Source organism: Diospyros lotus, chromosome 2 (assembly GCF_014633365.1).
Source record: "Diospyros lotus cultivar Yz01 chromosome 2, ASM1463336v1, whole genome shotgun sequence".
Classification (NCBI taxonomy): domain Eukaryota; kingdom Viridiplantae; phylum Streptophyta; class Magnoliopsida; order Ericales; family Ebenaceae; genus Diospyros; species Diospyros lotus.
Window position 1 is genome coordinate 12,359,857 of NC_068339.1, and position 27,942 is coordinate 12,387,798.

At 36.3% G+C, this 27,942-nt stretch overlaps 1 protein-coding gene across 1 annotated transcript; it reads right to left on the bottom strand.

Annotated features, from left to right (window-relative positions):
* Positions 1-858: 858 nt before the first annotated feature.
* Positions 859-27,739, bottom strand: LOC127794298 (obg-like ATPase 1). Its single transcript, XM_052325280.1, has 12 exons — positions 27,535-27,739; positions 20,357-20,524; positions 19,330-19,453; positions 15,431-15,522; positions 14,249-14,347; positions 13,510-13,623; positions 11,880-11,944; positions 9,635-9,751; positions 8,265-8,340; positions 2,911-3,003; positions 2,295-2,345; positions 859-1,232 (listed from the first exon to the last, which is right to left on the bottom strand). The coding sequence occupies exons 1-12, from the start codon at positions 27,619-27,621 to the stop codon at positions 1,134-1,136; spliced, it is 1,185 nt and encodes a 394-aa protein (XP_052181240.1). The 5' UTR covers positions 27,622-27,739; the 3' UTR covers positions 859-1,133.
* Between the last annotated feature and the right edge of the window lie 203 nt (positions 27,740-27,942).

Genomic DNA, 27,942 nt, shown 5'->3' on the forward strand with positions numbered 1-27,942 from the left:
ATTTATTTTTATTTTTTTTTTTGTTACTAGCATGTCCTCTTTTCATTTATTTTGCATGACCTTTTTTTTTATTTTTTACAACTAAACAACCCTTTTTTATTTTTTATTTTTACTCCACACTCAAGAGTCAGAAAGTCTGACAAAGTCAGCCAAAGCTTTATTCCTCCAAAATATTACAACAATTAATTTTGGCATTCCAAAATATATAATTTGTTATTACGTGTTGATGACGTGATGAGATAAATCCGTGAATATAATAATATTTTCGTCTCTTGGAATAATGACCCCACGCTGTTCGTAGGACGGTAGAGAAATGCTACCCTCTTTGTGGCGTTCGACCAATAGCAAAAGAAGCATTCACGAGACAGGCAAAACTTGACAGTTTAGACCACTTTTATAGATATCTCATGTAACTTACTTAAATATTTTGATTCACCTGTGTTTGTTTCTTAGCCATTTTACAAAACATATTCTCCTTTTTAGAATCATACTAAATGTACAACTATTTTATACATCTCAAACTACATAAAAATATATTATGATCAAAATACCCTACGCCTCAATACGTTTCATAAAAGACATTTTTGTCATTGATATACCTTTATGTAATCCAAGAAATACACAAAAATATACCAATAATATTTTTCCTCTTTTTAACTTGTTTGAAGAAAGTACAAGCCCAAACCACAAGAGATCGAGGCAACGAATTTCCCCAATATTATCTGTGGTTACGAGAAAGATTAGTAATATTATTTTCAAGATCAATCAAAATAATTTTCCCAAAAAAAAATAAAAAATAAATCCTAAAACCAGCCAGCAAACGCAAAGTAACATGGACAAATACAATTGACATGGTCGTGAAAAACAAGCGGTTAACTTGCTCTCTTGCCAATTAGTTACGACAAGTTCAATCCAATATCATACAGATCCAACCCACGGTGGTAGACGAACTAATTTACCAATCAAAAATTTCTACAACTGCAAAACGGGGTACAGATTTTTGCAGGTAGGGGCACAAATACAGCGTAAATATATAATGATGGAACATGAATATACCCAAAGCTCTCTCCAATAGATTAATCTTTTATAGGGATGCTAATGTGTGCATATATATATATATATATATCTCATCATCACTTCTTACCCCCTCCAGAAACATTAAACTTGAAGAATATTACGTCTCCATCCTGGACCACGTACGTTTTCCCTTCCTGTCTATACTTCCCTGCAGCCTACGCAACAAAACAATAGCATAAATTTTTCAAATAGAGCGGACCAATCATGAAGTGACCTCGCAGAACAAATGACACAGGTGGAGGTGCCATAAATAACGTGGGTCTGGGGTCAAACTTTAGTTTGTGCATCGCCCTGGGGAGGGCACTTACAGGGAAAATAGGTCCCAGAAACCATTTTGCCTCCGCTAGAAATCATAAGAACTACCCAAAAAAAAAGGCATAAACAACTTTTCTTTTTACCAAAAAGCTTTCAACAGGAGAGAAAGCTCCTCTTCTCTTCCATGTGGAAAAATGTCCCGTCTACATGTGCGCCCATCGAGAAAATAGTCTAAGTTTGCACAGTATCATGCCCCACATCAATTCAAGATGGGAAAATGCCACAGGGGTCTGTAAGATGATGGGTCATCCACAGTTAACAACCAATAGCGTTCAGAATGTAAACTCGTGACTAAGTTGCTTCTAGAGAGGGCGCCAATATGATGAGGGCAGCATGCGATTGATTGGATGGGGAAGATATCACGTCCCCACATGGATTACTTTTAGAATATGATCTTGAGCCAACCACACCTAACAAGGATTACTTTTAGAATATGAAGCCATGAAAATTAGCTCATATTCATCCAGCAAGGTATGGAAACCATATTCTTTTCAATTCTGTTACTTGAAGAAGCCAATTAAATTGTAATTTTCTATCTCCCTCTTGCCTCTCCGTCTCTCTTCAGGAGGCCAGCCAAAAAAGGTCCATGGAAGGTGCTGAGGTGGTGTCCCTAGTTAGGTTGAGATCTACATAGAACTCTTGGGTAGGTAACATCATAAATAGGCCCAAATAGGTTATGGTACCAGTATTTTCTTAATATTTCTACATAAAATTTCTCTTCTAAGTAGACATAAAACTGAACTTCTGATTTTAAAAGAGATGGTGCTGACAAGGGTTTTGAAGTTCATTAAAGGTGAAAGCCAGATGCTACTCAAGTCAAGAAGCTGACAGCCCAATCACCATTCAAAATTTTTATCCCCAATGTCAGATGAAAGCATAATTATAATTTAATTAAAGCTTACCTTAACAGCCGATTCATTGCCAAGCTCCTTTAGATCCTCAAATTTCATAACCTGATATCATGAACTCCAAGTAAGCATTTTCTAACTGTTGCATGAAAGTGTCAAAAAGAAGAGATGACCCCTACAACACTTTTCAGTTAAGTAGAAGGAACTCATTTCAGAACAATACCATCCGTTATGAGGTTGGTTGCTGCTTCTAAATGACAACTGGAGCAGTAAAATAATCAAAAGAACATTTGAGAAAATATTACAGCAAGCATTCACTTTTACAAAATATTAATAAAGATAATAATAATGATAATGATAAAAATATTAATGTTTTGATTTTGTTGCAGGAAAAGTTACGTAGATCCCACATAAACCCATCGGGGAAGATACCAGAAACAGATAATATATCTAGATGTTACCAGTCAGGTCTAACAGAGAAACAACAGAAAGAAAAGAAGAACCAAAGCCACAGATAACTAACTGCCAATGGAAGTTTTTATTTTATTTTATTTTTTGATACTTAGCTGCAAATGCAACTTCTTAGTGTCATTAAAAAAAAAATAACAAAGACAGTAACAATAGGTAAAGTATAGGAATTCAGAGGAAAAAGTTTGTTTTCAGGAATTACCTCAGCACAAATGAATCCTCGTTCAAAATCAGAATGAATAGTTCCTGCAGCCTGAGGAGCCTTCGTCTGCCTTCTAATTTGCCAACATTTCACCTGCAACAAAAGGTCAATTGATTTGTTTGTCTGCCTTCTAATTGTAAAGGTACACATCAAAGACGTATTTGCAATGCAATACATAATCCCAAACCAAAAACAGTGTTTTAGTTAGCATGTCGAATTTTTTAAGCCTGAAGAATAAGTCATTCAAGATGAATAAAGGATAAGCATTTTCATGCCATTCCCATTTATTCACATAGGCGGAGTAACTCCGCCTGGGGATGTTATCCACTGCCGGTCCCAAGCCCGGATAAAGGAGGAGGGTTATGTTAGGTAGTCGACAACCAACGTAAAACTTAGTCGGATCCAAAACATGAACTCTACACAAATTATAAAAAATCGTTGGGGCGTGGGCGTAACCCTTCATAGCGACACACTACACTGCCCGCGTGTAGTGTCAAGTAAACTAGGGCTGCTGCATCGGCGCCTAGATATAGTGACAAATGAGCAAGGGTCCCCGCATTTGCTTAGACGGATGTGGGTAAATAAGGTAGTCCAAAATCAAAATCAAAATCAAAATAAAAAACAAAATCAAATTCAAAGTCAAGACCAAAAACAAAATCATAGATTAAAGATTGCGTCATGGAACATAGGAATATTAACAGGTAAAACTATGGAAGTGGTAGATGTGATGATTAGGAGAAAGATTAATATTATGTGCCTTCAAGAGACGAGATGGGTAAGGAAAAAAGCAAAAACTTTATCAGAAACTGGATATAAAATATAGTACACAGGAAATGATAGAGCGAAAAATGGAGTGGGGATTATTATAGAAAAGCTTAGTAGATGAGATAGTGGATATAAAGAGAATAGGGAATAGGATTATTATGATGAAGGTTAGTCTAGGAAGAAGACTATGAATATCTTTAGTACATATGCACCACAAACGGGGTTAGGCGAGGAGATAAAAGCAAAATTCTGGGAGAACCTAGAGGGACTTATACAAATGATACAAAGAGGAAATAAACTGATTACAGGAGGTGACTTAAATGGGCACGTGGGTAGAGACAAAAACGGCCATAGAGAAGTACATAGAGGGTATGCATTCGGGAAAATTAATAATGAGGGTAAGTCTATTCTAGATTTTGTTATGGCATATGAGCTCATCATAACCAATGTTAGGTTCAAAAAACGGGACAAACACTTAATCACATATAAAAATGTTGCATCAAGCACCCAAATAGATTACTTCCTCATGAGACAAGAGGATCGGTTATGTTGTAGAGATTATAAGGTGATACCGGGAGAGTGTTTGACTACTCAACATAGACTTCTAGTACTTGACGTCCAAGTAAGAAATTGGAAGAGAAAAAATCACATAAAGCAAAATCCAAAAATCAGGTGGTGGGATTTAAAATGGGAGAAACAACTAATCTTCAAAGAAAAATTAAGGGGTAGAAGGGAATGGAATGGAGAAGGACAGACAAACCAAATGTGAAGAGAAATGACTAATGCCCTGAGAAGCACGGCAAATGTAGTCCTTCGAGAGACAAATGGTAGAGCCCCTAACCTTAAGGAGTCTTAGTGGTGGAATGAAGAGATATAATTGAAAATTAAAAATAAGAAAACTTGCTATAAGGTTGAATATCAGTGCAACAATGAAGAAAATCAAAAAAATTATATAGAAGCAAAAAAGGTAACAAAAAGAGCTGTTAGTGAAGCAAGGTCAAAAGCATATGAGAATCTATATAAACGACTTGATACAAAGATAGAGAAAGATATATATATAAATTAGCTAAAGCAAGAGAAAGAAAAACAAGGGATTTAAATCAAGTGAAATGCATAAAAGATGAAAATCAAAATGTATTAGTGAATGAGGGAACGATTAAGGAGAGATGGAATGAATATTTCACAAAATTATTCAATGATGGTCATGACACAAGAGTTAGGTTAGGACATCTTAGTAACTCTGAAAGGAACGTGAGCTATATATTTTATCGACGCATAAGTTCAAATGAAATAAGGCAAGTATTAAAAAAGATGAAAAATCATAAGGCGGTGGGACCGGATAATATACCAATAGAAGCATGAAAATGCATGGGAGAAGAGGGCATTTCCTGGCTAACGAAATTATTTAACGCGATCCCTAAATCAAAAAAAATGCCAGATGAGTGGAGGAAGAAGAGTACTTTGGTTCCTATATACAAGAACAAAGGAGATGTTCAAAACTGTGAAAATTACAAAGGAATTAAGTTAATGAGTCATACCATGAAACTCTGGGAGAGGGTAATAGAGCAGAAGCTCAGAAAAGAAACATAGGTCTTGGAAAATCAATTTGGTTTCATGTTTGGTAGGTTAATAATGGAAGCTATATTCCTATTAAGGTGCCTATAAGAAAGGTATCGGGATCATCAGAAGGACCTACATATGGTGTTTATAGATCTAGAAAAGACCTATGATAGGGTCTCCCTAGAGAAGTATTATGGAGGGTTTTAGAGAAGAAATGAGTCCGAATAGCCTATATACAAGCCCTTAAGGACATGTATCACGGTACAGAGACAAATGTCAGAACATGCGAAAGGGATACTAAATCGTTTAAAATTATAATAGGACTGCATCAAGGTTCTGCACTAAATCCATACTTATTTGTTCTAGTACTGGATGAACTCACTAAAGATATTCAAATAGAGGTGCCATGGTTTATGCTATTTGCAGACGACATAGTGTTGGTGGATGAAACAAAAGGAGTGAACACTAAGCTTGAGTTGTGGAAAAACAAGTTAGAATCTAAGGGATTTAAATTAAGTAGAAAGAAAACAGAATATATGGAATGTAAATTTAGTAAGAATGCAAGAGTAGAAGATGTTATAATAAAATTGGAAGACCAAATCTTACAAAGAAAAGACCATTTTCGATATTTGGGATCAGTGATTCAAAAAGATGGAAAAATTCATGAGGATGTCACACATAGAATTAAGGCAGGTTTGCTAAAATGGAAAAATACATTAGGGGTGTTATGTGATGGTAAAATCCCATTTAAACTAAAAGAAAAATTCTATAGGATAGCTATAAGACCAGCCTTGTTGTATGGCTCAGAATGTTGGGCAGTCAAATACCAGCATGAGCAAAAGACGAGCGTAGCGGAGATGAGAATGTTAAGATGGATGTGCGGCCATACAAGAAAAGATAAAATTAGAAATGAAGTTATTTGTAATAAGGTAGGAGTAATGCCAATCAAGGAGAAGATGAGAGAGACTAGACTAAGATGGTTTGGTCATGTGAGAAGGAGACCAAGAGATGCTCCTATGAGAAGAGTTGATAAAATGGAACAATTAGTTAAAAAAAAAAGATAAGAGGCAAACCCAAGAAGACTTTGGGAGAGATATTAAAGTTTGATATGAAGTGTATGGACCTAAATGAAGAAATGACAAAAGACAGAAATACATAGAAGTCTAGAATTCATGTAGCCGACCCCACATAATGGGATAAAGGCTAGAGATGTTCCCATTCATTCACATGAAGGATGAGGATAGAAACAGTGGTACGGTCGCTCCTTTGTGACTAGAAGGTCAATGGAAAGGTTGCATACAAAACAACCCACACTCGACCAAGTAAAAAGTCTCATGCATTGAGGGTACCCTTCTCCTATTCATGCACATTACTTCACTTTCAAGATATAGGGATTTAGAAAAAAACAATACCATTTAATTTTTTTTTTCCCAAAATATTACTAACCCTAAACTATTTCCCAAAATACCACTCTTTAACTTCCACTAGATATGAGCCAGGCAAAAACAGTAGATTCAACTAACAGTTCTTTACTATTTTAAAAAATAACTGCTGGTCGAACTAGATGTTCTTTCAAAGAAAGTGATGGTTTATCCAATGGTTTTGTGCTGACGTGGAAGATTTTTTGGAAAATACTTTGGTGTTAGTAGTTTTTTGAAAATTATTTTAATAATATTATTCTTAAAATACAAATCACAAAACAGGGGCATGAAGTCAAAAGCCAAAATATTCTAACAAATACAACAAAATAAATGTTATAAATCAAGCAAATAACAGAAAGAAAAATGAAGGCCAAGAAAAAACCCCTAAAAAAATTTCAGTAAGCACTCTTGCTCTTCCACAACCTTAGATGTTGAATTATCAGAAGACAAGGAAGCCAGTACAGTTAGCCTTGCAATTGCTACCAAAAATATTAATAAACTTGGTCTCCTCAGACAGAACTTCAATTGATTTTTTTTTTTTTCAAATAAATAGGGTTCTAATTAAAAAGCAAGGGCAAGGCTACATGCAAATACAACCCTCCCCCAACCTCTGCAAAGCGGAGAGCTTAGTGCATTGGGGACACCCTTTAAATATGGTTTAAAAAAATCCCAATTTTGGTGTAATATCATTCTAATTGATCATATTGATCTTTGGGCTTATTAGTAACCAAATTAACCATTTCAAACCTACAAACATAAGATCACAATGAACCCATTATTTCACACAAAAAATATTAAAAAGATAAAGGCAAACTTCTGAAGCTTTTAAAACATATTGAGCATCATAAACAGAACGATGAACAAGAACAAATTCTGTGTCAAACCAGTACCAATTTCTCCAACTGAACAACACATCCCACCAACTGAATAAAACATAGAGCTCAAAATAACATCTCCTAAGACCAGTTGATGTTAATTTTTGGTCCAAATATATGATCAACAAAGATTTCTAGTAGAGACACGCTCAATGGGAATGATCAGAACCACAAGAAGGTAATCAGAAACTCCTGGGGACACCAAAAAAGTGCTCAAACTTATCCCCTAGCCAAAAAAAAAAATTATAATAAAATCTAAAAAATAATTATAAAGAAATAAAATAAAAGAAAATTTGAAAGAAGAAAAAAATCAATGCTCAGATATGATAAAAAAACAAACGGATCACTAAGCACCTCTTGAGTGCCCTTGCAGTTCGAGGGAGGGGGCTTGGAGATGGCCTTCACAATGTTTAAACTCTTCACTTGTTCACTTATTGGAGGGATCACAGACATTCATAAATGAGCCACTGATTCTGAAACTGCATACCAAGAGATCTCTTTCTCTCTGGGCTGGGGGGAGGGGGTTTAAAATACTTTGGGGAAAAAATGGCCCAAACAAATAAGACAAGGAAATAGCCCCAGCAGGACCAGGCAAAGCATTTAATCCAAGTCCAAGCAATGCTTGTAAAAAAATTAACAAGAATATACAAAGCCTAGAAAAAAAAAAAAAAAAAAAGAAGACAACATAACAATATTATAAAATGAAACTGGAACTTTTATGGAAAATTAGTACCTCATCAGGGCCAGCTGTGAAAAAGTATATGAGGTTGATAGCAGAGAATCCTGTCTTTATGATCTTTGGAAGTGCACTGCAGGAAAGTCAATCCAAGCTAGTTCAGACAGTTGTAATTACAGAAGGCTTTCATTCCACAATTCATAATTTTAGACTCTTTTATGTAACTAGATTAAAAAACATTTTTAAGAAACTAATTTTGGAAAAAAGCACAAGTTGACACCAAGATAACAAGCAAACTGGCATTAAAAAAAAAAAAAAACTGATTGTACAATGATATTGAAGATGGCCAATGACCAAGGCAAAATTACTTAGTTTTTCATTCTGTTTGCACATCCATACTTATAAAGGAATTTATGGTTTTCCAAATATAAAAAGAAAAAGAACATCTCAATACTCCTCTTTGTAAAACAAGGGCAAGGCTACGAACAAAAATGATTTCCTCCCTACCAGAGCTAAGTCAGAAGCCTTGTGCATTAGGGATGCTTTTTTTGAATTCCAACTATAAGACAGATGTTTTACTTCTTTATTATTTTTTTTTAAATAAATAACTGTATGGTAGTAGCCAATTCCATATAGTGGGATTAAGGTTTGATATGTTATTTTTAATAACAATATGATAAGAGTAATATTATAATGATTGTAATAATAAGAGCAATTAAAGGTTATAAGGTTGATTGGAAATGATATGCTAAAAGCATCATTGAGTTTTATGCACAGCAGAGAGTGAATTCCGCACATACAGCCAGCTTAAAGCTTTGCATTGATCAGAAATACATACAGGCAACATGATTTGAAACACTGATGGCATTTTCTCTTTGCCATTTAAACCATTTTCAAGGAAGAAAAAAATGCAAAAAGACACCGTTTTCAGAACTACATGGTGCAGTTATGAGCATGTTTCAAATCATATAGCAGAATAGCAATATAAAAGACTATATCATCATTTGGTGAGAGACACTTAGCTTTGATATTAAACATATGGGCCTTACAATGAAAATCTAAAATTCATGAAGCCGACCCCACATAGTGGGGCAATGTCTTGGTATGTTGTTATCATCATAGGTGACTTATGAATATTAAAGAAGCATAAAAGATAACAATAAAGAAGCTCATATTATTTTCAAAAGATTGTGGAATGAAGACTGCCAGCAGTAGATGTTGAACTAAGAAAAATGATACCATAATGGCACAATGCTATTTTATACAATGAACATATGCATTTCCACCATCATTTTAAGAATTTTTTCATGTTATCTAAGGCACAATCTTGTAGAATATTGTTATTGATTAAAATTGCAGAAACTCCACAATATGTCAACCAATCAGAAGGCCTCATTTGTTAAGGAGTTTCCAAAGTTTGAACTGACCTTTGCACCTTGTTCTCCTCACAGTATTTTGCAGCCTCATCTTCTGGCATATCAGCAAGATTTTTCTCTAACACACAGCTGAAAGGGATAATTAATTCACCCCCATGCTCCTGCACCCTAGAAGATATAAACCATAATGACTCTTTAATTCAAGAAATCCATAAAAAGGAATACCAGAATTAAAAAATAAAACAAATAGGTTCACTTGCAATAATAAAAGAGACAGTAAAAGTTAATTAAGTGGCAATATCATGAACTTATAGAAGTCCATTATGGTCGGATGCAATTAAATAGGGAAAGGCTCCTCTAGACAAAACAATAGCCAGGTGAAGGTATGATGACTAGATAACTGACTTGGGAACCACATATAAGGTGTTTAGGGTACTTGAAGGCATTGAGACAATCCCAAGAGGGACTCCATTACATCAAAAAAAATATGTGAAGCTACAGTCCATGTCTATCTCACAGGAAACCAAGATTTATACTGCTCAGACACAAAGATCGTAATAGTCCCTATTCTGTAAAAGGCAGAAAGAGCCTTCTCCATTTTGTTTCAGTTGTATTGATCACTGAAGTTTTTTTTATGTATTAGTAGTAAAAAAAAAGATTACAGAGTACGGAATGTGGATGCCGTATTGACACATTAAAGGAATAGCATATGCAAAGCTCTCTCATCAAATAATTACAAAATAACAGTAAATTTTCAACTACATTATCCATTTGACAGTTCAAATCAAAGCCTTAAGACAATACTTCACATGAATTGAACTCAAGAGACACCATCAAAAGCCATATACTGCATCAAGTGGAGAGCAATCATCAGAAATGCACGAAGAAGTAATTATATTTCTGAGTAAACATAACAAACCATATAACCAACTGGCAAAGAACAAAATTCTGCAAGCATAGATATTTAACTGGCAAAGACATGCATGAAAATTTAGAGAAGTAAATACAATTCCAATACAATAATCTTACCCAGTATTGTTACTATCGCACAATACATGATATGTATGTACACTCTGGTTCAATACTCATCCCACCAAAACAAACCAAAGAGAGAATCAGATTTTTCTTTGGATTGCAGCCTGAATCACATGTATTGTACAATACGAGACATTCCAGGTGAACCACACAATTAAGGCAATTCAGAAAATGACAAGAGCAGTGGAGTTCTGCCGATGGGATACAAGAGACCCAGTCAGATCTGTGCAACCCAAATGTGAAACAACTCAGTTTTCTTCAATTTTTCTTCTTGTTTTTTTCCTTAACCTGATGCGATTAGCCTTATTTGGCTTTTAGGGTTAAAAAAATATTTTGAGTTGAGGATTACCATAGATATGTAATTGCTTTGTTTTTGTTGGTCTTGCAGAGATGAGATTACATTCAATCCAATCCAAAAGGACGAATCCTTCTGCAATTTCTTCTGGTGTATATTTTTCTATTGTTTTTCCCTTCCTTTTCTTTTTCTTGTAGGTATGCTTCAATCTTCTCAAAGCTTTGTCCTTTCTATTTGCTTGATGATACTTAAACTTCATATACATTTTTTATGTTTGAATAGGACCCATATCAATCATTCCCTTACTTCATCAATATTATACACACGAAGCCATTCAGGTCAAATTTAGGTCAAAAACTAAAAAAATATGCAACATAAAAACAGTCTTGCTTTCTACCTAGCTGTGTACTCTCTCTCCAAGAAAGCTTACGACAAAGATATAAATTTAGTAATCTTTTATATAAGTTTAAGACACATGAAAGACTTAGGATTAATTTTGAAATCCTTGGTAGCTTATTTAGTGACATACATGATACCAATATGGTTAAGCTTGGGTTAATATTACTATTTTGAGTATTTTCTTCATGGTATAGGTATAAACATCTTCTAGATCAAATTTTTTAACCTACTCATCGCATTCTTATCATATATTACGATACAATATTATTCACCATTTGGAAATTAGGCTGTCCAATTCATGATAAATATCTCCTTTGACAACTATGATCTTACCCAACCACATTCCTGAACAAGGTCCAAATATGCTCCCCCGCCCCCGGGGGGAAAAAAAAGAAAAAGAAAAAAAGCACATGCAAGCTGAGCATAGAAAACATGCTCCAAGTAATAGGTTGCCCAATATTCTACCAAGTTAGCCAAACACTTCATTAAAAAATATTGACGTAGCAAATAAGTATGTGAGGAAAAGAATGCTGAAGAGAAGTAACACAAAGAGATTATAAAACTTACCAAGCATGAATTTTGGGCAGAAACTTGTTCTTTTTTCTTTGATAATCTTTTTCATTCATGTTGACCTGCATATGCCATGGCACTGATAAAAATTCATAATAACACCAAATTCTATTTCTATGAAGAAAACAGAGTTTCATTTGAAAGAGAAAGTGAAGAGAGAGAGAGATATCAAAATTGCCAAAAACACCAGAAATTTAAAACATCATCATTAGAACTACATGAGAGAAAATCGTAACCAAGTTTTGGAACATTAAATTTCCTTAAGGCCCAGACCATCTGATCCTTGGTAATCAGTATTCACCAACATGACAGGATAGGCATTTGCAATACAGAACAGATGTGAAGGCAAGCACATTATTATGGCTTTGAGCTCCATTTAAAACTGTAATAATCAGTAATGAGAGAACAGTGCATGACAAGCAGCAATTCGTACACTTTCCTTAGAAGAGTGTCTATCAAAGGCACATTACTAGAAGGAAATATGGAAGCAGAGCATCAGGAACTTATTCTATCATTAGTTAAGGCACTGCCTATTTGATTCTTCATTATAAAAATAAATGGGATTGAATTAGTGAACAAATATGAATCAATTCAGTGGCTCCTTAAGCATAACACATTGAATGACATGCATCTAGTATTGCTGTCAGAACAGTGGCGCAGGAAAAAAGGGAAAACTCACAAACATGCGACGGAAACACTCAGTTCTTAGCTTCTACTGGAAACTCCATAGACAAAACAATTTTTCCTTGCAATGTAGTATTTATGCATTTAGGAGTCACATTGATAAAACCTTCAGAATTAAGTGCAAGAGGACTTACAACTGCCAGTCTAAAACCAGGGAAGAGAAAAAGATAGTCACTGCAGTGGCAATAATCCAGTGGTTTATAGGAAAGTGGTTCAACAAAGGCAATTAGAGGAATAGTCACTGATTCAGCTCATTTGTGGATGTTGCTTGTGAGCTGGGAGCTGTAAACCATTCAAGCATAGCATATGCTTTAATTGATCCTCGTGGATTAAAATTTCTCCTAGATTATTACAATCCTCTCTTACTTTTCATACTTCTATTTCCATAGGCATGTTTTATGAATTTATGATGTAAGCATTAGTGTTAGGTGTTTAGAAAGTAACTACCTACAATATAAATTAGAGACATCATTTCATTGTAGCGACTTAACAAATTCAGGTAACTTACAAAATTTTCACCAAAGAACAGCATGAAACAAGGAAACACTAACAAATGTAAAAAAAGTGAGTATTAAATAATCAGTTTTCCAAAGGTCTTAACTTGTATTCCCCAATGTTTATACAGGGATTCTTTTCTGCAGCTTTAATGTATTTTATAACTAAGATGGCAAAATTTTTGATTTCATTCAGCTTCATTATTGAGATCCCAAAGCCACATACAGATAGCATATAAAACAAGTAAAAGGAAAAAGATAAAAATTGGTGACCAAAAAAAAATGGGTTATGCAAACCCCATCAAATATATCGTGGATTTGGGTGCTCTAGCCAAAAATATCCTATTTCAGCTATAACTTTCACCACTACTAAGTTTAACCACAAGCAAGATGACCAATAACAAAAGTCAGTAGGGAAAATCTTCTTTCCATATCCACAGAGAACTTACCAAGTAAACAACAGGCTTGGCAGTGAGCAACTGAAAAGTATTCAGAATCTCAATATCAGCAGCTTTCCAGTCCCCTAGACGAATATCTTTTCCCTCCATAACCCATGTTTTGACCTGCGGAAATAAGCATCACAATCTGAACTCAACAAGGCTTCCCAACTTGCCAGTGCCAGCTACACTATCCTGTTTCCCCCATTGATTACTACTATAAGAAAAATGTAACTTCCCCGATGGTGAAGCACATTGTTGTTCCATGCATCAGATTGTGTAAAAGCCCAATCAAATGGCATACAAGATGGATGCTCACAGGCAACTGTGATTGAATTGCAAAACACACACACACAGAGGTGTGCAAATGGAATAACAAGGGTTAATTTACACATGATACAACCAAGAATCTAGCAGACAATTATCAAATTCAACCGCCGTGCATAAAAGCACCTGAGAAGACATTATGTTCAGCCGCCAATATAAATATATAAAAGAAATACAACTGTTTTTGGACTGAAACCTGATGTGTTATTGTACATGGGGTTTATTGTCTAATTCCTCTTGCAACTACTTAAGTGGAAAAAAGAGGGCCAATAGCCTCCTCAGCCTTGACTATTCATCCTCCCCAGCAATAATGAGGACAAAAAAGAAACATATAACTTAAAAGAATCTTAGATTGATAAATTGAAAAAGAAAAAGAATGATCACAGATAGGAGCAAATCATCCAAAACAAGTGGGCATACATACCCTTTGACACAATTCATGTTCTATCTTCAACTGCTTGTCATTGCTCCGCTTCATGCTCTTTTCCAGGTCCTCTATCTTCCTTTCTATGAATTCAACATCCTTAACTTGCACAAAATATAGAATCAGTCAAACTTGCTTCAGTGTATGGGCAATGCAATAACTTCAATATGTAAACAATAGAAAGAATATCAGCATCTCATCAACTTTTAGCAAACCAAATGAAATAATATTCCATCTTTACTTCCTATTTCTTTTAATGGTCCCAACAAATATTTGGAGAGAATATCCATAATCCATGGCTAATTGATACCATTCATATTCACATATGATAAGAATATGTATAAAATAAAACTTAACATTCTCAGATTCCAAAATGCCAATGAGGGATCCCTCCCTCCTACACACAATCAAGCACATCATTACCATCTCCAGCTATAGCATTCTTCTTCATCATCCATACATCAACTTCTCAACCAATTTCCACCACATTCTACTTTTCCCTAATCATCATGATCTACACTAATTATCTTGCCTAAGCCCCTCTCCATGTGTCTTTTGAACTATCCAGAATCAATAACTTCTTCATTAGATGTTATTGTTGTGTAATTTTTCCTGCATATAGATCAACAGAATTCTTTGTTAAAAGTTTGAAAAAAAAAATTAGAATTTTTTCCTGCATATATTTTATTTTGCATTACAAAAAAAAAAATTGATAATAGCCTAAGAACAACCATTAGGCTATCATCAATTTTTTTTATGATAGCCTAATGTTTTGTATTTTTTAAAACCATTTTTCTATACATTTTGATGGGCCTGCAATCCTGCATGTGTATCATACAAAACACATGTACCTCACATCAAAATCAGATATTTATATGCTCTATACCATACTTGAGCTCATTCTCAAAATCAAATTTTTTTCTGCATGTTGTATTGCAGATATTCTTCTGGGTTTTGGATGACTTGCACATGCATGTTAATATAAAGGCTTTCAGATGTATATATTTTGGTCGCTTAAAAAAGAATCTATCAACTGATATGATTAGCTAAATTGCCACCATTACCAATAAGAAAGAAAAGCGCTTATTTTTAGTTGTATTATCACAATGGCGCCTCATTAGCAGACAATGTAACCAAAACTGAAATTTTCTACACGAAATATCAATATTGAAAGAAAAATACCTTGAGCCGTAACTCTTCAGAAATGACCTCTAGATCCCTCACAGGATCAACAGTGTCATCAACATGAATAATGTCTGGATCTTCAAATGCCCCTATAATACATAGTCCAAGTAAAATTCATTTAGGAACTTTATTTCTACTAGACATAAATTTAGAGAGATGATATTTGAAAGTAATGATTGTTGAATTTTGAAGTTTGATGTCTAAATGAATTTCTAGAAATGGAAACTGACATGAAAAATGGGATAGGTGGTGTATAAATTATTCCAAGACCCAGATCATTTGAGCATTTAAAAGACATTGCAACAAATGAAAATTGAATAAGTAAAACTTCACAGGAATAATAAAATATTCCAAATCAAGTTCATTTGTGCTATATAAATCTGACAAAGTGACACCGGCATATAATAAGAAGCTGTTTCACTAATATGCACACATACAAGAAGGAAACAATAAACCATAAATAGTTCTAACCATCATGGTATGAATAAAGAAAAGAATATGTCATGTCCCTAGGGTTCATGACTGGTTTAAGATGTAATCAGAAGGAATTCGGAAGTTAGATCGGAAGAGATGGGAGGAAGTTAGGGAGAACAAAACAGTGAGGGAAAGAAAAGGGAAAGAAAGAGAGAGATTAGAGAAAAATTGGAGGGAGATTGAGAGAATGCAAGAGAGGGAAATAAGAGATTTCAATTCATCAATTCAAGCATATCCAATAAACTCCTAACAGCAACCTTATATAGGCATCATTGACTTCTAACAGCCTAACCACTTGCTAACAATATATCCTAACAGTTATTATAAACCTATGACAAGATTACCTCCCTTTTATTATATTCCTATTACAACATTGACCCTCCTATACTCCTAGATACATGACAATTCCCTCCGCCTTAAAATGTTTCTTGTCCCCAAGAAACTTATTATCGTAGAGTTGCTCTTTCTTCATCCAATTCCAACCTTTTCTATTTGCTTCATTCGTCTTTCCTTCTTTCTCCTCTTAGGCCTCTTCTTCTTTGTTCTTAAGTTTGCAAGATCCATCCCAAACATAATTTGGCTTAGAGCTGCAATAGAAGCAACCCGATTGGCCTCAATGATTTCAAGTTCAAATCTGTGAGTGCTTGATGAAATAGGAGACCCAAGCTGTCGAAGGTGCTTGTCCCTAAGCAAGTCCCTCACCTGAAAGAGATTTGAAAGAGGCAGAGGAAAGGTGGATTCAATCTTGAATGGATCATTAGCTGACTTAATTTCTACTTGAAGATGTGAATGTTGCTCAATAATCGTCTTCCTTTCAACATGACCACTCAAAATTGTCACTTCCGGCTGCTCCAATACTAAGAAATCCAGACCCTTAATGTCCTCATATGGAGGTTTTCCAACAAACAAACCATCTGCCCCTATCGGTAATTTAGCGACATCTTCTTTATGTTCCTCAGAATATTCCCGAAGCTCACTCTCAACATTTTTATTCTCCCCTTCAGCAACACCTTCTTCTTTTTGCTCACCAGAATATTTCAGAAGCTTGCTCTCCACAGATTCCTTCTCCAATAATCTTCTGTTACAAAATTTCAATCCTGGCTTTTTTGAATCAATCATCTTTTGGTTAGAATTTTCAGAATGATCATCTGCAACATTCTTTCTCGGTTTGTCGAAGAATTCTGCTGGGAACTTGTAGTTATACTCCTTACTCAGCATCCTTGCAAACTCTTGAAGCTCTTCTCGTATTACACAGCCAAATTCCTCACACATTTTGCTAACCCAAGGGTCTAATGTCCATTTCCGTGCCTCATGATTCAGCCCAAACTCTTCACGTTTTCTGTTGTATCCCGCTAAAAATGCAGCATCCTTCTGCTGCAGAGGAGACTCCCATTGTTTCATACGCAAGCTATTCGTCATGGTAGAATTCTCAAGAGCAGGACAAGTCAAAGGCCAAGAAATCGAAGTGCTGTCCATCCTAAATCCCCACACTTCCCTTTTGTAACTAGCTCACCCAATCACCTCTAAAATTGATCCAATAAGTGGCAAATTGCAGCCACTATTATGCTTCAAGGTAAGTCTATTGTAGCAGTGGAAGAAATCACACACTTACAGCGATTTGATCGACCTTCTAGAGTTCCCTAGATCTCCATCCGAAGTGTGAATCAACGCTACAGTGGTCACCTTCACAACCGAGATCGCCGAAGTCATGGAACTGATTTAGATCGCCTGCTGATCCTGGTTTTCGTAATCGCCTTCAAATTCCGAGAGTCAAGCTCCTTGCATCGGAACCAACTGGCCAAGCCGTCTTCCAATTCCAAGCCTCAAACATCAGCCGACCTCTCCTCCTTGTGCGCCGGATTCATTTCCCCTTGTGCGTCAGAATCAATTCTGAGATTCCATTGGGGATCTCCTGGTTGCTTCTTTGTCTTGAACGCCCAATTCACCGGAATAACCGTAATTGCACCAAAAGAAGAAATTGAAGGCTAAGGTTCTGCTCCAAGAGTCGCCCCTGCCTCGTCTTCTCATCTGCGCACTCTCTGATTATTGCCTCACCTCCTTTCGCTGGAAATCGCTGCTCTAAGAATCGAACAACCTTCCAGATTGATGGAATTATGCCAGATTACTAAAGTTTCTCCACTGGAATCGTCTGGGCTGCTCATCTTCCTTGAGCGACTGTGATGCAACCAACGAAATTATGCGGAATTAAGAATTTGATGGTTGCAGTAGCTTACGACTTGGCTTACAAATCTGCTTAAGCTGCTTCGCCCATCCGCTTCGAACAAACTTATTGCGATTCGTGGCTGAGCGTCTACCTTCTGCTTGTTCCAAGGAAAGTCGAACAACTCTTCCAGATTACAAGCCGTGATCGCTTGTACCTCAGCTTCCCAATCGCTCCTCCTGCAATTCGACCGATTCCGTGATGCTCGCTAGTTGAACTGGATGTGAACGACAGGGCCTGCACCTTCTTCAATCGATTCCGTTACTGTCCGTCGAAGTCCAAGTTCAATTCCAATTAACTGGATCAGCGACGGAAATTATCTCCACGTTCGATTGAAGTTAATCTGGCTCGCCGAAATTCACTCAAGGATCTACTTCGACAGCGCATTCCTAGATTGCACCAATCGTTACCAGAATTCCGACATTGAACTCGCTGCTATAAACAGCCTACCACAGTCGCGATCAACCAGCTTTAGGAATTCCGATTCCGTTGGATTCACCGGGCCACTTGGATCGTCTCAAGCCCCGCTACCTTAATCGCCAACAATCGCTCACCTCACAGTAATCGCTTTGAAGCCCCCTCGATCTGGAACTTAATCACTGAAATTTATTTCACCGATCTCGTCAACTGAAATCAAACCTACAGGCAAGGATTGACTTCTCTGATACCAATTGTCATGTCCCTAGGGTTCATGACTGGTTTAAGATGTAATTAGAAGGAATTCGGAAGTTAGATCGGAAGAGATGGGAGGAAGTTAGGGAGAACAAAACAGTGAGGGAAAGAAAAGGGAAAGAAAGAGAGAGATTAGAGAGAAATTGGAGGGAGATTGAGAGAATGCAAGAGAGGGAAATAAGAGATTTCAATTCATCAATTCAAGCATATCCAATAAACTCCTAACAGCAGCCTTATATAAGCATCATTGACTTCTAACAGCCTAACCACTTACTAACAATATATCCTAACAGTTATTATAAACCTATTACAAGATTACCCCATTTTATTATATTCCTATTACAACATTGACCCTCCTATACTCCTAGGTACATGACAGAATACTACTCTATGAATCCACAAATAGTCAACTCAGCAAGCCAGAAACCTAGTAAAAAATAATTGATCAAATTGTAACACAGAAAAAGAACAAATCCAGGAAGCCCTTAAAATTACAAGGCATGTATTGCACAAAAGATAGCCATCTCACGTAAAACATGAAAAATGCCATCAACTGCCCGAATATGAGACAAGAAACTGTTCCCCAATCCTTGTCCTTGATGTGCACCACGAACAAGTCCTGCTATGTCATGGATTTCTAAGAAAGCTGATACCTATCCACAAATAAAACAAGTTAAAAACAGAAATTAAGTACAAGAAGCAAATGCATGCAAGAGAGGTATTTGGATATGGATATTGTTGCCTAAGCTGTTGGATAGAAAGTTAACTTTATCTTTCATATTATTTCACTACATAACTGGTCAAAACACGTGCAACAATTTAAATTTTGGGTTGGGAGTGAGGTTTGAATGCAGGATTTTGTCTACTTTGATACCATGTTGAATTATTAATTACCATCTGATCTAAAGGCTTAAGTTGTTAGATTGAGGACTAACTTTATCTTTTATATTGTTATTTTACTCTCAACAGATATATAGCATCACAATCATAAATGCGGAGAGAAAATTAAAATCAAGAATATATGATAGGGAACAACAACAAAATGGTATATAACTTAAGCTATGAGTAGAATTGACTATATCCTGAAAATTGACAATCAAGAGATACAAAAGGGAAGGATTGGTTATCCATAAGAAAGGGATAGAACAAAAGGCACAAGTACCAGAGCACTTCTAGAGTCATGATGCAAGAAATCAGTAAGAAAATTAAAGACAGATTAAATGTACTTCTTGGGAATTACACGAATTAGTCACAATGCTTCAACTTAAAAGATAAAAAGTTCCTCTTTACGTTAATCCATATTAAGGTGTACTTACTGACTTCTAAATATGAATGCTCTACCTTAACCCTTCAAAGGACTAAACCTGCATCTAGTTAAGTAAAATTCTTAATGTATCAAAGATCAAATGAAATACAAGACTGAGATGGGAAAACATGGCAGAACTAAAGCTATTAGACATTTCAAATTAAATCAAAGTCTCAAAAGTCACATTCAAATGTAGCAATTTTACAGTATTCTGACTAAACTGCAAAGTGTAATGAGTCAAATCACAAACCTCATTCTTTGGCTTGTACAACTGACAAAGCCATTCAAAACGTTCATCTGGAACATTAACTCGAGCCTCATTGGGCTCAATGGTACAGAAAGGAAAGTTCTCTGCTGCTATTGACAATTTAGTCAGTGTGTTAAAAAGAGTAGATTTTCCCACATTTGGCAAGCCAACCTGCCAAACAATAGAATAAACAATCTGAGCATTAGATAATAGAGCAACAAAAATATGCTCCAGATAAGATCAGTGAAAGTAGGTAAGAGTCATTTATGTGTAAGCATCTAAAGTTTTGTTATAATGTTGTTTGCTGTTGCTGTTTTTATCTCTTATGTTTTCAGACATTATTTGTTGTTGTTATTATGTTAGTTATTGCTGTAAAGAGGCGGTGCCTCCTCCGTTTGTAATGAGCTGCCTATTTAAGCAGCTCTTATACTCTTTCTCAAATTAATTCAATTTTACACTCAGCAGTTCATTTCTCGTCTTCTCTTTTGTTTCTTCTCTCCAATTTCATTTGTCATTGCTAGTGCCCTAGGGTTTCCTTTACATGGTATCAGAGCCATCTGCTCTAACCTAATGGCCTCGAATCACACTCTCAGCTCCTCTTCATCCTCTCCTCCTCGATCTTCCTCCTCCTTATCAACTGCTACTCAATCGGAATTTTCAGCAGTAGCCAAAGCCTTCAATTACATTCCGATCAAACCTGATTCCAGTAATTACATTTTCTGAAAAGCACAAATTCTCGCCACAATTCGAGCTTTTAATCTTGTGTCGTTCCTCAATAAATCATCTCCTCCATTAAAGTTTTTGCCTAATTCAGAAGGAAAAGAAATGACAATCAGTCCAGAATATTTGAACTGGATTCAATCAGATCAACTTCTATCGGGATGGCTCTTCTCCACCATTGATAAGGAAGTGCTTGCGCAGGTGATTTACTGTGAATCATCTGCCGAGATATGGATTTCTTTAGAAAATTTATATTCTCGTCAGACAATAGCAAAATCATTTCAGTTGAAACAACAGTTAAGATCCATAAAGAATGATTCACTCTCTATTAATGATTATATACTAAAGATTAAGACGATAGGACATGCTTTGGCAGCTATTAGAGAACCGTTAAATGACAAAGACATATTACTTGATTGTGAAAAATTAGCTAAGGGGAGCAGTGCACGTAGGAGACCATTGGAGCCTCAATTGCAACAGAAGAATGCTTCATTTTCAGTTGGAATGAGGCCTCAATGGCAACAAATAAGGCTTCATTTTTAGTTGGCAGCAACTGGGATAAGGAGCAGTGTAGCTAGAAGAATCAAACATGGGAAAAGAAGTTTGAGAATGAGTTTAGCCGTAGGGACAAAGGAACAAGCAGTGGGATTCATGAAGAGTGCGAGGAATTCACCGTATGTTCTGCGAGAAGCTGCAGGAGTTTGCAATGATACTGATCAAGAAGTATCATTACAACATGTCCGCTGAATACTTCGATGATTATCGCGGGAGTTTTAACAAAGATGAATTCATTAAAATGGAGCAGCCAAAGGAGAAATTGAGGAGGTGGGAAGTAGATTCACGACCTACCTCCAATGCAGAGTGGAAGAAGTATAATGGCCTAGGTGGAATGGACAAGAAAGGTGACGATAATGACAGTGATGGCGACAATAGTGGCATTTGTAGGGGTTCAGTACAGGGTGTGTGAGCAAAAAGAGAATTAAAGGAACACACTGGTTTCTTTAGAAAGGAAGTTCCTGATGAGGATGTTCCAAATGATACTCATGTAAGGCAAAAACTAAAGCTAAAGGATGGAGCTAGTTGGATGATAGAGATAACAGGAGGCAACTGGGAGTTTTTGGAGTTGGAAAATAATTATCCGACTAAGATTGACAAGATAGAAGAAGAATTAATACATCGAAGGGCAATTACCAAAAGGTTGTAAGACGAAAGCTGGGAAGTAATTGATGAAGTGACAAAGGAAGTCAAGACCGACACATTACCCCTGATGGTTAGTACATGGGCTGGAGGACTTGGGGGTAACTTGGATCAGAATTTGGCTATAAATCATGTGGGGGGTAAGGATCTTGATGGAGGCCCTGTTTCAACCATTGGAGAATCTGTGGAACGTTCTCATCCCTCCCAATGCAATCAACATGTCAGGACAGGAGGGGCAATTGCAGGGATGGACACGATAACAACATTGGAGAAGAAAATTGTGGAAGATAAATATGGGGTGTACGGCTATGATCGGGAAACGACTCTGGGCAAGGAGTTACTGTTGTAATTGTTCAAATTCCAGTTGATGAGCTACAATATCAGGGTTGGTTTTGGCTGGCAAGGAAGATTAAGTCCCTTACTATCACTGGAAATGGCATGATTGAGCATGTATCTCCGGCGGAAACATCTTCTAACGTTGTAAAGGTGTGGATTGGGTAAGGAATTTCAAAGACAGCTAATAACTGGTGGGAAGTTGAAAGAAATAGCTGAAGAAGTCAAAAGTTTAGTAGTAAGGAACAAAACTACGACTGCTTTAGTGGTTCTTGCTCTAGCGGGAAAATTCAAGTTTCTATGTACTGTATTGACAAAGGAACCAACTGCTAGAATTGGGGTCATGGCAGCACCTAATTCTGAAGCTTACAAGCAACCCTCATCTAAGTATCCAACGCAAGTCGACAATTTGCCATTGCTGCAATTCCAAGATATTGCTAGTAACTTTGCAATAGAACATGGTAGTGGGCTAGGTGGAAATGCAATAACTGCAGCTAGGGATACTTGCTTAACTTACTTACTTGTATGGGATGGGGATGAACTAGCAAAGGAAGTCACAGATACAGTTAATTCTTCCTTTAGACTCCAAGTTCCAACTACTAACCATATCAGGCCAGGTGCGGTTGATCATGTTTGTCAATGGAAGACCAAAATTGATTGGACAGCTATAGGAGGAGGTGGTTGTATTAGGCTTGCATTCGATAAAGTTTCTCCTATGGAAGTGGGGCAACTTAGGCTTGGAGTTAATCTTGGACACTTAAGAACGAGGAAGAATAAGAGGCCTAGGAGGAGAAAGAAAGAAAGAAAGAAAAATCAGACAGAAAAGGTGGGAATTGGATGAAGCAATGGCTACTTGCTGCAAGTTCTTGGGGACAAAAACTCTCTCAAGGAGTGGGGAATTGTCATGATCTAAGGAGCATTAAAGGAGTAATATAATAATAGGCCTATTAGGATATATTTTAGCAATTAGTTAGAAGCATGAGGGTAATTATGCAATCTGATATGCCTATATAGAGGGCTATTGTAATCAAATGGAGATGTGTTTGAATTGATATTGAATTTCTCATCTTTCTCTCTAAGATTTCTCTCCAATCTCCCTCTCGTTTCTCCTCTAATTCCTCTCCCTCTTTCTACTGATTTCCCCCTTCTTCAATTCTGATTCTCCCCTAATTCCTATCACAATCCCAACTAACCCTAGGAATGTGGCAGTCGGTTGAAGAAATCCTTGTATGGGCTTAAATAAGCTCCTCGAGCCTGGTATATGAAACTGAAAACAGTGTTACAAATTTGGGGATTTGTTAGGGCTATGTCAAATGCTTCTTTGCTTATCAAGAAGATAGCTGGTTATGTGCTTTTTGTCTTGGTATATGTTGATGATATATACTCATCACAGGTTCGGATTCCACAGCTCTTAGATCTTGTATTCATGACTTGGACACACATTTCGCTCTTAAGACTCTTGGCTCGGTGAATTACTTTCTAGGATTTAAAGCATATAGAGATAGCAGTGGTATATATCTAACTCAATCCAAATATGTTGGTGATTTGTTGAAAAAGGTTGTTATGCAAGATTGCAAGCCTTGTCCAACTCCTATGGTTGCTGGAAATTCTTTAACTGATGAAGGAGAGTCATTTTCTAATCCATCTTTATACATAACTCTTATTGGCTCCTTGCAATACTTAACATATACTCGCCCTAACATAGCTTTTATAGTGAACAAATTGAGTCAATTTATGTCCAATTCTAAGGCTCAACATTGGTTAGTTTGTAAGAGATTACTTCGGTATCTTAAAGGGACTATTGGCTTGGGGTTGGTCTTCTCTCCTTCACTGGATGATATATCTTTATAAATTTACACAGATGCAGACCATGCTGGCTGCAAAGTGACTCGACAGTCTACTAGTGGATTTTGTGTTTATCTTGAAAGAAATCTTATTGTATGGGGGGTCCAAGAAAACAATCGGTTGTTTCTAGATCAGTTGGGGAGGCTAAGTACCAAATAGTTGCCGTAGCTCTAACATAATTGATGTGGCTAAAATCGCTATTTCTGGAATTGGGATATCCATGTGTTGCTACTCCTATAGTGTGGAGTGACAATTTGGCTACCAAGAGCATGGCTGAAAATCTAGTCTTTCATTCTCGAACCAAGCATGTCGAGATTGATATACATTTTGTTTGTGAGAAGGTAGAAAATGATAAAAGTGGAAATCAGATTTGTTCTAATATCAGATCAGGTGGCTAACATTCTCACTAAAGGGTTGCCTAGAGACCGATTCTTCTTTCTATGTGAAAAACTTGGATTGAAGGTGTCTCCTGTACATGATGATTCTAGTGGTGATGCAGGACTGCCCAAGAATAAATGCTCAATCTTCATGGAGCCTGATTTGAAGGGGAGTGTGGAAGCATCTAAAGTTTTGTTATAATGTTGTTTGCTGTTGCTGTTTTTATCTCTTATGTTTTCAGCCATTATTTGTTGTTATTATGTTAGTTATTGCTGTAATGAGGCGGTGCCTCCTTCATTTGTAATGAGCGCTGCCTATTTAAGCAACTCTTATAATCTTTCTCAAATTAATTCAACTTTACACTCAGCAGTTCATTTCTCGACTTCTCTTTTGTTTCTTCTCTCCAATTTCATTTTTGTCATTGCTTGTGCCCTAGGGTTTCCTTTACAATTTAGAACTACAAAAGCCAAAGATATCAACAATTGAGAGCTATACCATTGAACAACTTGAAGCAGTGAGGTTGTCTGGATGCTTAATGAGAAGTGAGAGGTACTTTAAGGGTTTTACATTGTTTAAATTTTAAAAGAGTGCTATAGTTTCTTAATATCTAGTATAAAAAAATTCCAAATCTGCGGTACCAAAAACACATTCCATTCTCCGCAATGAATATAAGTAGTCTGCACTTGGAGTTTTTCTGTTGGCATTTCCCAAACATCTAAAGATTGAGAAATGCAATCTGGGAAAAATGATTAAGGATATAATGAACCTCCAAACTTAAGAGACTCGTGTCCAAATCTGTAATATGGACATGCAGCAATTGCACACTATATGATACCAAGGTATCGCAATGGATACTCAGCAAACCCTCTCTGCACGGGGCAGGTTTGGGCGGGTATATTTAAAAATACAGGCTGGAATCAGGTCCCTGGCCCAACTATATATATAGTATTTTATTTATTTATAAATTATAATTCACAAGTTGAAAAACAAAACTCTGATCTAAAAATGCACATTGCACTAACTTGAGGTTTGTTATCAGTTATCTCTTCAAATTGGCTAGTGCTCTCTCACTACGGGTCTGCAGGTCTGGTGGATTATTTTCTAAATTAATCTTCTGCAAAAGTCTCAATTGATTGTTTAACTGTTAAGATGGGGTTGGAGCTTGGGTCACTTGTTGGATTTTATTATTTTATCTATTTAAACACTATATTTCTTTGCTTCTTGTTGCTGATACTTTTCTTTTGATTATTTTTATTTCCCTTGTAAGTAAAACAAAAGTAACCTAAAATATTATTATAGATTTTTAGATGAAATTTACCATGTACGGGTAGCCATAAGGCACCCATACCCTATGGGTATGAGGATGTGAGGTTTAAACAAAGTACCAATTGGGGAGGGGTTCCCTACCCATATAACCCTCCACATTGCCATCCCTATACCTAGAAGAAAAATGCAAAAACGATGTCTATGTTAACATCCTCTCCTAATCAATACCATTGATCTTCAAGGGCGTTCAGAAAATTGGGGCTCAAAAATTAATAGAATTGGAGCTTAAAAGACATTGGACATGTCTTCTAGGGTTTTCTTTCTTTCTTTTTTTCCTGATAAGTAGGGTATCTTCTAGAATTAGACTGGCCTTTTTCCATTAAACATTTTAACATAAAAATTATTGTTTTGAATAAAGGGGCTGAAGAAAATACCAGAGCCATTGCACTTCCAATTATGTGATTATTTTTAAGCTAAAAAGTGTGTAAAATAAATATGGACACCAAATCATGGCGGAGATACAGAAGGGATTGTTATTTACTTATATGTATTCAAAGATAATAAAAACATCCAGGAGAATACCAATATAATTTAAAGCAATTTATTTTATCACTTAAAGTCAACATATTAATCACCAATTACAAAAGAGTGTTCCACAATTCATAATAAACTGTAAGTCAAAAGTTTCTGATGCAATCATGTCTGAGTAGGTGTCTGACACTGACAAGCACCTCCTATAACTTGCCGTGATTCTTGGATTTGAGATTCCTTCAGATCAAAGAATTCAAAAATTCTGTATTTTTCTCACACGAGACAATCCCATCCAATATGACTGATTCGTAGATAAAAATGAAATGTTGGAGAAAGATATCTTTCCTTTTCATTCTGGGGATTCCTAAATGGCTGGATAGTTTGAATATCATCAGAACTGTTAAAACCTTTTAAATATCCATAAATTCAAAGCATTCAAACAACTGTTTATCGTCGAGGAAGAATTATTATCCCAATTATCAACGGACAGTTCAGAATACAGTATTTCGAATGTCAAATTGCATGAGGCTGTATCAGCTTCCATCTATTCACTGAAAATGCTAGAGGATTTAAAAGTAACTCAAGCATGGTATGACGCAGTACATTCTACAGAAACGCCAATAAAATGATTCCACGGACTTTAGATGCAAAAACTTATTAGTTTACTTAAATAAGATGAAAAAGAAAGAAAGAAACCGTCAAATGAATCGAAATTTAATCCTACCAGAAACTATAGTACTCATCCTGACACTGGTTAAGCTCCATAACAGAGAACTACAATCAAGACAAATCCGAAGTAGATCTCAATAAAAATCATGCAAATAAATTTTATATTCTACTCCTACACTTCCTCAGTAACTAAAGAAAGCGCAATCAGATTCAATTAGAAACGGGAGCGCGAGAGAGATTACGATCCCAATCTTCAGGTGAGATGAGAAGCGCCCAAGGATGGGCCTCTCGGCAGGTGCTTCCTTCGATTTCGCTGCCTTGGGTGGCATTCTGGCACTGCTCGGATGAGGGGAGAGATAGAGAGATCAGGAGTTTCTACTTTCTAGGGTTTGGATGGCCGGACAATCGCCAAAACCTGCTTTATACCCAACGGTCTGATCAACCCTAAGCTGGCACTCCTGCGTCAGCTGAACGCCTTTCATTTTCTAGTCGAGCCGATGGATTCAGCCCAGGCCCATGGGCCTATTTCCTAATCGCCCTAATGGGCCTACGACTCTGTTTTTTTTTTTTCAAACTATTTTTTTCTTTTTTCAATGTATATACGATTAAGAAGGTGCATTTATTAAAATGAATAAGAAGTGCACAACAAT